We start from the raw sequence: 12648 nt of genomic DNA, 5'->3' as shown, positions 1-12648 counted from the left end.
TTATCTTAACCTCTGCTGCTCCGATATTGACCATTCTCTTTTCAATCCATCTCTTGTGAGCCTCCCAATGTTACGGAAGTGCACAACTAAATAGCTGAAGTGCCCCTACCTAAACATATGTAAATATAATGAAAGAGTTATCGGTCACTGTAAACCCTTCCTAACCGACTTAAAGGGACAGAAAATCCAGAGTCAAAGAGGGAATATGGTAATGAAAAGACTGTAAATGATGGAAATACCTTCTTGATTTGTTTAACTCAGACTGCTAAAGCCTCACATTAGTTTCTGCTTCACGGAGAGGAGCAACCAGTAATTCTCTCAATGTACATTTGAGTATATGAGAAGTGCTTTAAGATAGATTTGAAAAATGTAAAACGGTAATATCCAAAATGCAAACAATTTAACCTAGTTATATCTACCAATACAGACAGTGTAGCTTTGGGGTTTTATATGTCATGTTTTTCTATCATCCAACTGTGAGCATTTCACAGTGAACCTGTATTTTTGTGCCGCTCAAAGATTTGAAAAATTAAATTCTAGATATTCAACAGAAAACATGCCCTTCCAAAACCAATGCTCAGGATAATCCAAAGACCTCGTGCCACAATTTTTGATTAGGAAATATTTTCTGTCAAAGATAAAAAAAAAAAAAAAAAAGGAAAAAAAAAAAAGAAAGAAGTGAAATTGTCCACACATTTCAATAAACACACCAGACAAACACGGATTCTCTCCAATATGCCCTTGAGCTAGCTGTTTATCTGCAGCTTTATTTTAGTAAAAGTGTTTTCTGATCAAGAGCAAAAAGTTTGGGTTTTTTTCTCCAAACTTGAGTGTCTTTGCCTGGTAATATCTCCTCTCCGCCTCATTGTCATTCTCTCTACTCATAGAAGTGTGCGATTGTATCAACCATAGTGGACTGAACGCTCTGTCCATTTAACGGCAGCAAAACAATGGAAAAGCTAAAGTGAGTCTCCACAGCTTAAAGTGATTAGATGAGTTTCTCACTAATCCCCACCTTGAGCAGGTAGGAGAACGCTCCCAGGGCTACCAATCGATTTGACACACACACACAGACACACACACACACACACACACACACACACACACACACACACACACACACACACACACAATAAAACTCTTTCAGCAACCAACCTCATCAAAACAATTCGGGAGACCTGAGCTCATTTTAATTCCACCCCTTTTTTGTTGCACACAAAATGGGCAATTACGTCCACCGTATTAACGAAGCTGCCAAACGATGGGACCATTAAGGCAGCTGACACAAACAGATCGATCGGACATACAACAGACAGGTAGAGGAATTGGGGGGGGGGGGGTCTTTACACAAGGCGAACGGGCAAAAAGGGAAGGGGTAAAAAAAGAAGAGAAGATGGCGAACAAGCGCATACAAACAAACAAGCCATGCTTTGTCCAGGCAGCTGTGACGGTTGTATTCTAAATGGGCCATTACAGCACAAACAAGCAGCGCGCTCATTGATTGTAGGCCCTCTGGGACTGGAGTCGCCTCAGAGGCTTTTGTGCCCTACAGGGGCAGAGATACCTGCATGAAGCTCCCATGGGGAGGCTTCATAAAAAAAGTCCTGATCGATAATTAGTGATTTTTGTGCAGAAGCTTGCTCGCACGTAACGCGAGTACAGCAATGGCCAATAAGTCTGCGAGGCGTGCGGTGGGTACGGCGGTCGGCAAAGTGGTTTGTGAAAGAGATTTGACACAAATGAAAGAGAGCGCGACTAAAATACAGTGAAAACAAACAAACAGTGAAAACAAACTCTTTGTCTCATTAGAGCCGAATCTTAACAGTGTGTCATGACTGCTCATTAGTTTCACAACTTACATCTCAGAGGAAAACATACACTTTATTCGGGTACAAGCGTATACATTTGGTTTAACTGTCTGACAATAAAAGTGAATTTCCCTGAATAACTTTAAATAATTCAATGTATAAATAACTTTTATTTTTGTTTGCGGAATGACTCCCATTTTCACATCTGCAGTTTGTCCTAAAACAAAATTAAACGTTGTTGCTTTATTGTTCACACCAACCAACACAGTCCTGAGAGATTTTTTTTTCTTGCTTGAAAATGACTTAAATGATTTATCAATTATCAAAGTAGTTGCAGATTATTATTTTGCTGATTTACAAATCGATTAATCGATTAATTATTTGAGCTCTGCTTATTTTTACTATGTTGTGGGTAAGACAAACTTTCTATATATCTCATGAAGATTTTTTTTATATATACAAGTCTTTATAGACCATTCTATTTTGAATTAATCCTCCAACTCTCCAGGTAAGAAGAAAAGCCATGGTGATGAAAAACACAAAAAGGGAAACCTGATATTACTACAGTATGTGAATATTCTTTTACTACAAGTACCTAAACTCTTATCGCACAATGAGACTCTTAATATCTTACATGTATAAGAGCAGATTAACCATAGTGCCTGCCGTCGCCGATGAATACGGATGCTTTATGAGATATGATTATTAAGATTAAAATACAGTGAAGCAAGAGGCTTAGTGTATGTGAAGGACATTTCCCAAACTATATGGTTGAGATGAGATGATAATGCAGTGGGATTTTTTATAGAAAGGAATATGAATGAAGTCTTGACATCCCGCTGCTTCCTGCAGTAGGATTTTAAACTAATGCGGAGGTGTACTACAATGTCAGCCTGTTGAATGCATCATTCTGAGGGGTCTGTATCCAAGGAGAGATTCCTTCACTTAACATTCATTTTTTACATGATGAAAAAAGCAATAAGAAATGGAGTGTTAAGGAAAAAGCTGCGAGATCAAACAGAGAGAGCGCACTTTTCTCTCTCTCTCTCACACACACACACACACACACACACACACACACACACACACACACACACGCACACACACACACAAAAAGACAATTCATACATCACACACATCTTTGCATGAATCGTTCCTTGTTGTGGGAGATGGGGCGGCAAGAAAAACACACACATGCACACACACAAACACACACACAAACACACACACACACACACACACACACACACACACAAACACAAAAAGACAATTCATACATCACACACATCTTTGCATGAATCGTTCCTTGTTGTGGGAGATGGGGCGGCAAGAAAAACACACACATGCACACACTCAAACTCACACACACACACACACACACACACACACACACACACACACACACACACACAGGTAAACATACTCATAGACATGCATATACACAAATGGAGTGCATACGTACCAGAAATTCTTGAAGGGTGTGTTGACTTCAAAGCCCCTGCGGTCCATGTCTCTAATATTGGCAGCAGTCAGTTCCACTTCAGCAATAGCCAGCCCCGCTTTATAGTCCTGGAGAAACACAAACAAAGAGATGGAGATCCATAAATGTAACTATAATGAAGTGTGAGGTAGTTACAGCCTAGCCACTACAAATCATCAACAATTTATCACCTTCTTTTATTCCCTGAAGAAAATAACTTATTTGCTGTTTTACCAAGAGTTAGAAGAAAAGACTGATACTACCCTAAGTATGGAGGTAGAGCCATGAGGTGATTAGGCTAGCTTAGCAGTCTGGTTCTCTGTAAAGTTCTGCCACTGTATGCCAAGAAATAGATCCAGTATATAACTACCCATAAAACCACAAGTTATCTTTTACATTTCTGTTTGTTTCTGTAGGTTAAGTACAAAGCTGGACCAAACAGCATGTTAGCTTAGAATAGAGAATGAAGACAAGGGGAAATAGCTAGCCTAGCTCTACCCAAAGGTAGTGAAATCACTCATCTTGTTTGCTTAATTAGTACAAAAAAACAAGTTAAAGAAATATATTGGAATAAATTGACAACAGTTCGTCAGTTTACGACGCACACACACACACACACACAGGTGGTAGGAAATGGACGGGTTCAAAACACTGCAACACAAAAGAGATAATGATTTCCCAAAACACCCCGCAAATATTAGGGGCCTTCACTAAGACACCATCTCAAGTTTTTTTTGGTCAGAGGCCCTCCCTAATAAGGTGGGATCAACAGGTGGTTGTTTCTCATACGGGGCTTGAATGTCATTTGGTTTAATAACAACCAACAAACACTGAAGAAGAGCTACAATAACTGCAGGGACATTCTCAGTCTCAGTCCTTCCTGTGGATTGTTTTTGTTTTGTTGTTTTAGGAAATGGAACTGGATATAGACTTAGACATGTGAGAGAGGCCTCCTGAAAATAGCATGTGACAGACCAGTCACACACCCAACTGTCATCGGCTTTCTCTCTCCTTCTCACTGGTGACGCACAAACCTGGCCTGTGTGCGACATGTGCGTACATGTGCGCGAGCGTTAAAGAAAAGTGATAGAGAGGCTGTGGTGTGTGTTGCATTGAGTGTGTGTGTGTACACCTGCGTGAATCAGCAAAGCTCTGCAAAAGGCAAAAGGTGCGTCTGGGGAATCCAAGCCAACCTGAGCTTTCAGCCTCGATGTTTTCACAGGCCCATTTCAGAAATAGAGGTTAGATACAGAGCCACAGTTTTCATAAGCTCTGTAACTCGGCGCCCCTCCCTTCTCCACTTCAGCCTCAACACTCGCAGCAGTTTAGACCATTTTCTATAGCGTAAAGCTTGAGGCATCTGACATTACAGTACAGAAAAATGCAAACTTTACTCCACTCCTGAGGCACGTAGACAAAGCCAAAAACATGAGTCGAAAGACGGGGGAGAGAAAGGCAGCGGGGACACAAAGGAAGGTGGAATGAGGGGGAAAATATAAGTGTGAGAAGGTCCTGGTAATCCTCACTGAGTGTGGGTGAGACAGGTGAGGGGTCAGCTGAGCAGTTTACGAAAAGAAAGCGTGCGTGTGTGCGTGCGTGTTTCTGTGTGTAGAAAGAGCCAGAACAAAGGAGGATCTGCGCCAGTACTTGACGGCGAATCACAAAAAATACAGCCTTCTCAAGCGCTAAATGCTGCCTCGCTGTGCCAGCTATAGAGCATGTGTGTTTTCCGTGCTAGCTGTAAAACAATTTACCACTAATTACACCAAACAAAGAGACAAAAAATGAATCGACACCATCTTTGTTGATTAGGCACTTTTTTTCTTGGGAATACATGGCCTATTGTAGCAGTGCAAAGAAGCGTGTGTTTATGAATGGGGGGGGGGGCGCTTTGCCAGATCTCTTGCAGAATTCTTCAACTAATTAGCAACAAACTTCTCAGATCAGCCAAATTTTGCAGATTGTAACACAAGGGGGTAAGTCACTTAAATATTTGCGTGCTGCAGGATTTCCAGCCTGATCTTTTAGTATTGTGTGGGTTGGTTCAATTGAGGCTAATGTTGTCAAAATCATCATTTGACCATCATTAGCCCCAATTAGACTACTTCAGACAAATTTAGAGGACTGTAGTGAAAAACTCAATTATTCTCTTTTCCTCGCGGTTCTGCACAATAATACTGAGGCAGAGCGAGTGGAAGAGAAATATAGCCAGCGTGGAGAGATCCTATGAAGCGTTATGAGTAATTAAGACACTCTGAGCAAGAGGATGAAATAAGAGACACGAAGATAAAGAAAAGAAAAGAGCAAGATGGCGTGAGTGACACAATTGAATTCACTGTATGGCCAAGTCCTAATTGAGCTAAAAGTTTTGATGTGAGGGCTTTCGGTGCAGCAGAAACTTGCCTCTCTATCCTATCAATTATAACTACGTACAGTACATTGCTCTTTTAAGTTCAGTATGTTCTGAGGTTTGAAGATGCATGACGCGATAATGAGAGAGCGGGGGTGACGGGGTATAAACCAACCTCATTCAAAGCTCATTCTCACCAACCACTTGGTTCAGCCAAGGATCTCAAGGCAACAAACGGCAGTAATTCAAACACAGAAGGACAAATGGTTTACATGTATAATTGTATAACTGTTTTGTTTCATTCTGGGAAGATATATGGAGGAGGAGAGCACCTGTGCTGTGTGTGCGCGCACACACACACACACACACACACACGCGCACGAGCCTTCCCGCCTGTCTGAATGTATGGGCATGTGAGTGTGTGACTGTGCTGAGAGGGCAAAGCAGTCACCTATACCTAATGACCCTCATCCCTCTCAGGCAGCCAATTAGAGCGCTGGGTGTTAGCGGCCGTCCAGCCCTCGCCACTCGTTACCTACCCAATATGTGCCGTGGCCTCCTGCCCTCTCCAATTAATTCACCAAGGATGGAGGGAAGGAAGGATAGAAAGAGGAAGGAAAGGCATTAGAGGTAAAAATAACTCACCCAATTACAACAGCCGAGGGGTAGGTGGCAATAAAGGTGCTTACAGGGGGAGAGGGGAGAGGGCCCTTAGGCAAATGTTCGTGCGCATGCGCATTTTTTTTTCTTTTTTTTTGGCTACTTTTTGTCCACAAACCATACCACATAAATAATCTCCAAAAACTTGAACTCAAACTGAACTCGAAGAGGAAAAAAAATAAATAAATCAACTCAAATCAAGTAAACACACCAAATTCCTGCAAGAGAAAAAGCATTTCTCTCGCACCTATAATGAATAACCTTAACCTGATAAGTGCTAAGCAAAGGCTTACTCTGAATATTCTAGTCATGCATCCAATTATAATTTCTTTCAAAGCTTTTCAACCTCTTATTGTGTGAGTCAGTCACTCCAGAGTGCCGAGCTGCTCTAAAAGAAGCCAGACAAGTAGAGGCGGCCTCTACTTCTATCTCCAATTCCATGTCCACTCAACCACTTAAACTGCTCTAAAAGCATGCAGGGTAAGACCGTCTCACAAAGGGGTAGGGGAGTTTAAAAGAGCACACACTCAATGGAGACAAAAGACTTTTATTTTAAACATCAGGCAGCGAGACAGAGAGTCCAAGGAAAGTGAGGAGCTATGGACAATGATAGTGGATAGAAGAGACGCGGAAATAGACAAATAAATGTATAGAGACAAAGGAGAGAAACAGAAAGAGGCAAGTGATGAATGAACTTCTAATAGACCTGAGGAAAAGGTAACTTACTAAAAAAAGAAAAAGACATATTCTGGAAATACATCTGAAAATCCTGTATTGAGTTAAGGAGAGGTTTTGAACTGCAACCAGCAGCCAGTGCAAGTCATTCCACGGGTCTGAGAGTCACATTTGGTCAAAAATATTTCATAAAACTTTACTGTGCATGTGGAACACGGCTATAAAGGCTTTATGAGTCTGACTGCTGCTTCAGTGTGTGAGTTAGGCTGAGCTGATAAAGAGTAGGTTTTAAGAGTAGCTTTGGTAGCATAAAAGGTCCTGAGGTTGAGGTTCTAATCCCAAATGAGTCAATTTACAGTGAAGCGCCAACCTGGGTGGATCTTAGTGTGAACCACATGACTGTTCAGACAAAACTTTGAAAATCCAACTCAATATTTAAAGATGCGCTAAGAAATATTCTTTAGCCATGCTAGGAATGCTAGCCCTCGGGATGTCAGTGTCAGTCAGTCTGTCCACCAGCCTTTGGATGGACTGCTATGAATTTTTCTACAGACCATGATGTTCCCTGAAATTCCACTGGACATTCCCATCAGCCCTAGCGGTACTTAGTGCAAAATTTTTAAATGTTAGCATGCTAACTAGCTAAATTGGTGGAACATGGTTCAAACTGTACATGCTATCATCATGTTAGTATGTGCAGATTGTTGTGCTGCCCTCCAACAAGCCAAAAAAAAAAAAACTGAATTACAGCCACAGTATTTAAAATTCGCTCTTTGAGCTGTATTAGGTATGCGAAAAGAAACAAAACTCATTACAAGAGGAGGGCCTCAGTGGAAGCAAAGTCACTCTTGTGTCACAAATTCTACAAAACGGCCTTGCAGTCTTGGGATGTTGTTAATTGTTACAAAGACGATCTTGAGAAGAGCAAATGAGAAAGAGATTTAATTAAAGCAGAGATTAATTAAATCCTCGGTCTCACTGTTATTGTATACTCAGAATACCTTTTCCACCAGAGAAGGCTCTACTGTATGTGTAACTTTTGCTAAGTAGGAATTAAAGCACAAGAAAAAGATATCTGGCAAAAGTTTTTGTTCAGCCAATCACCAGCCAAGATTTCATTGTAAAAAAAAAAAAAAAAAAAAAAAAAAAAAAAACTGTTCAAGTACGCTTGCAGGAACCGGTTTACATATGAGATGGCAGGAAGAAATATGATCATCCAACAAACAATCCATCAGCTACTGGTGTGAAGACAAACCAGATAACTCTTGTGATGTATGAGATGATAGGACATGAAACAAGTTGCTCTGGTTGTAACGATCTGCCTATGCAGCCCATGTCAGGGAGATCATTCTCAGAGCAAATGTGTGTGTGTGTGTGTGTGCGTGTGACACACTTGGTGCACTGTCTGACTTTCTTTTACCTTAGTGTTTAAATGACCTTAAACACAGCTCCATCACGGGGCTTACGGTCCATGAGAAATGGGGTAGGGGTGGTGAAGGAGGAGCTGGGAGGATGATGTTTCCAATAGCTCGTTCATCATGTTAGATTAAATACTCCACTCCACTGAACTTGAACGGGGCAACGGTCTACCTCCCTCCTGCTCTCCATCACTCTCTCCTTTTCTTATAGCCCACCAACGCTCGTTTCTCACTCATGCGACCCCTGCACCAAAGCGCTCCCTCCATCCCTCTCACTTCATCTCTCTAGTTCTATCTCTTTGTTTCTGTCTCTTCCTCTTTTGTCAAAAAGAACTGCCGCTCCGGCTGCATTTATGCCGGGGATTTAGCTTGTAAGCTGAAATAATACAATTAATTTGTTCTCTCTCAGATTCTCCCTTTCCCTCCGTTACTCTAGCTGTCTCAGATCAAGGAAGTGGAAATGTGCTGACATGGAGTGATACCCAAAAGAGAATTCTAACAAAGATGTTTGTTCACCTTAATGAAGAAAATAATGAAAGGCAAACAACAAAACTACAAGAGCGAGCGAAACGAAATGAGAGCCAAGGAGGGATGGAAATGAGTTGAATGCGTGCAGCATTATCAAATATGCACACAAATACGTGTGAGGCACTTTAAGAAATAGTATCACTGCTGTGAGGTATCTTTCCATCTCAGATAAGATGTCTTGCTGCTGGGACAGGAGTAGGCAGAGAAAAGAGTCTCTGAACGTGAGCAGGGACTATCAGGGCTTAATTGGACTGACATCAAATAAAAAATAAAAAAAAAAGACTCAAGAGAAACTATGAGTAAGAGAAAACTTATCTCTCCTTTATTCCACGGCTAAAAGGAGATGTAAGTTATGAAAGAAAATGTATGACTCTGTAAGAATATATTCTGAGTACACAATAATACAAGGGAAGCTACTCTGACTTTTTGGGCTCTTTGTTCATTTGACAAAAGCCTCCAAAGTAAAATGCCCCACAACTAAGCATGCTAATATTTTAGCAGCATGTAAAGGCATTGACTTAACAAAGGTACTAATATTCAGCTAGTGGAAATGAGTCAGAGAAAATGACTTTGAGGAATAGCTGAACATGTTGCCAGGAGTTAGATGAGAAGATTGACACCACTCTCATGTCTCTGTATCAAGTCTGAAGCTAAAGTCAGGAGGCTATTAGCTTACAGGCTAGCATAAAGACTGGAAGCAGGTTTAAAAAGCTAAAACTTGGCTCGTATGGCCAAAGTTAAAAAACACGCCTGACCACCACCTCTTTGTTTATTCTGTACACAAACAGAAAGGTAAAATCGACAAATTTGTGCCATGGGGAGTTACGTGCTATAACTATTTCTTAGCAAACATTAGCCAGACAGCTTAGCTTAGCATAGAGAGTGAAAGCAAGGAGAAACACTTAGCCCGGCTCTATCCGAAATTCAAAAGTACACTTGCAAAGACCTCTATACCTCAGTAATTAACATTTCTCACTTGTTTAATCCATACACAAACAGAAATGTAAAAACAAAACCCTAATGTTGTAGTTTCAACTGTAAAACCACAATTCATCACGTTTAAAACACTGCTTATGGATTAAACAAATGAGATACAATATGTTAATTAGTGAGCTTTAGAGGTTTTGGTGGCAGATTTTTTTTTAACTCTGCACAGGGCTAGGCTCACTGTTTTCCTCATGTCTCTTTATGCTAAGCTAAGGGTCTATCTTCATCTATCTTCTATCTTCATACTTAACACACAGACATGATAATGGTATCAATCTTCTTATCCAACTCTCAGCAAGAAAGCAACTCATTTTTTTTACATAAAACCTGTGTTATAGACTGGGGATGTGGAGACACTGGATGTGGCGCCATTTACAGGCAGGGGTGGTCAATAAGAGATAAGCGTAGGACCCAGGGTTTTTGAGCTTGATCAATAACAGGTACTACAAGTTAAAAATATCTTGACACTCAGCTTAATCAATACTGACCACTCATGTTTTTTTAGATCCATCTCTCAAGAGCCGCCAACATTTTTGCAAGTGAAATAATGTCAGGAGTAGTCATTTAAAGGCTGTAAATATTCATCAGAAATACTGTATTCATCTTCCAGAGGGTTTTAACTCTAAAGACTCCAGGTTTTTCCTAACTTTTAAAACTATACTCATTAACTGTTTGTTTAGTTATTGCAAGAAAAAGACAAGAGTATGCCATAAAGTAAATACAGCACAGTCTCAGGAATATGAAGTACGCATGAAGTCCGAGGTAACGGGAATAAAGTCACGTAAAGTTTGAAATGCAGGTACAGCACTGTCAATATTTGCTTGAGGAGAAGCTGAGGATTTCAACCCACAGGCTTTACAGGAGGTTAAGACCAAACCAACCTTTTTTTTGACCACATTCAGAAAGTTTTTATCTTTCTATTCTTGGAGGTTATCACTTGCCATCTAAAGCAGGGGTGGTTTCAGAAGGTCATCAGGAGATCATCTTAAACGCCTTGTTTCTTGAATAAAATAGGACCTTGATTAATAGCCCAAAAAGTTACTGCATAAATATTCACTGAAACCAACTGGGTATATTTAGACAAATAATGTTTGTGAATATTTAATAAGTTTTTTGAATCAGTAGATAATTGCAAATTTAACAGAAGGGAAATATGCTAAAATATAATTAAATGCAGAAAACACTGAAAAAGATCTCAAAAGAAAAAAAAAAAGTGCACATTTTAGTTGTCACAAAACAAGCTGGTTCTCTCCTCCTATAATGTATTCACTCATTAAAGTCATAAGTTGCGTGCAAATTCCACTACAGATGAAAAACACCGTTGTTTGTAAAGGGTCACGAACGCATGTTAGACCCACTTCTAGTCTCCTATTCAGTGTGAGAAATAGTAGTAAATATGTTTGTCCTTGCAATATTTTGGACCTTGACAAACTAAAGTCAGTGCAGCTGTCATCTTTGAACAGTATGAACTTCTCTTTTTCTATTTTTAAACAAACTTGCTACTTGCTACTTCTCCCTCCCCGTCTTGCTGTTCTGCACCGAGCATTTGCATAAAGATGCGAATGGACGAGGCGCTGCAGTTGGAGGATCCTCGCATACTAATAACATTGTGACACCTGTCTGCCTCTGACAGCTCACATTCAGTCAGATGAAACTGCAGTCGCGCGGAGACAAGTGTGGGTTTCAGCTCGTGTCCACAAAGTAGCGGAACACTGACAGCCATCGATAGTAGCCACACCTGTGTATGGGCAGATGGTCAATACTTAACTTTATGAATTTCAGCAGGCAGCACACAAGTCTTAGCACAACTCTCTTCTCTCCCTTTCACATCAATCTCCTTCTATGTCTCGCTCTTTAAAGGTTTTTCAGAATTTGTCTGCAATAATTGCAAAAGTGTCAATCAAAAGTAATTAGTGGAAACAAAAAGCAAATCATACTTTCAGAAAACAAAATCATATCTCTGCATATGTTATTACAGTCTATCTATGGCAAAAAAAAAGCTTCACTTTGATATATCTATCCTCCTAAAAGTCATCATCCCGTCACTCATGTTTGTTGTGTGAGGATGGATGTTATAGATACATATAGCTCAAAATTAAAATGGAGATGATCAAGATCTCACTTCAAACAATTCACAGAACGCATTCAACCAACTGCAAACCAAGGCTGCATGCCACAGTGAATCCAGCACAACAGTCTAAAACATGACAACTTTGCTACTTTCAAAATGAAAAAGAGACACCAACACTGCTCCACAAATTACTATTAGGGCTGATTTTTACCCTATAGTTCGCTCTAACCACTAACTATTGGGGCAGTTGGGACAATTAGGAAAGAATTTTGGGGCACTTTTGGGTCAATTGGGTCTACCAGAGGGGCAGTGGGGACATCAGAGATCACCTGCGGTCACTTGGGCTGATCGGACTTACTGGTCATTCACTGGGCAGCAATGATACTTCAAAGTGTCTCTTTGGATTGAGTACTAAGAGCAAAAAGGGCTGTGGTGCTGCTGCCTGACCAGCCTAGACCGGACTACTTTTAAAGTTGGTGAGAGGAGCTGGGCAAAGCAAGAAATTGCCCCAGGGTCCCAAACCCTCAAGGATGTCAAAGGTTCTGTATTCACGATGTGTCAACTGGTAAGTAGTCATTTTATCAATTGCAACTACACAATATCAACATAAGAAATAAAGGCCTGGCAGTGGATTCCACAGTACCTGTCTTGTAGAGGAGCCCTGCGTCCAA

At 40.6% G+C, this 12648-nt stretch overlaps 1 protein-coding gene across 1 annotated transcript in view; it reads right to left on the bottom strand.

Moving 5' to 3' along the window:
* Nucleotides 1-12648, bottom strand: part of arap2 (ArfGAP with RhoGAP domain, ankyrin repeat and PH domain 2) — a 112299-nt gene that overhangs the window by 70485 nt on the left and 29166 nt on the right. Inside the window, exon 10 of the mRNA XM_022760736.1 lies at nucleotides 3271-3377. Within this exon, the coding sequence (XP_022616457.1) occupies nucleotides 3271-3377 (107 nt within the window). The remainder of the gene's footprint in view (nucleotides 1-3270; nucleotides 3378-12648) is intronic.

This window comes from Seriola dumerili, unplaced genomic scaffold (genome assembly GCF_002260705.1).
Source record: "Seriola dumerili isolate Sdu_G_001 unplaced genomic scaffold, Sdu_1.0 BDQW01000362.1, whole genome shotgun sequence".
Taxonomy (NCBI): Eukaryota; Metazoa; Chordata; class Actinopteri; order Carangiformes; family Carangidae; genus Seriola; species Seriola dumerili.
This window is presented reverse-complemented; position numbering and strand designations above follow the sequence as displayed.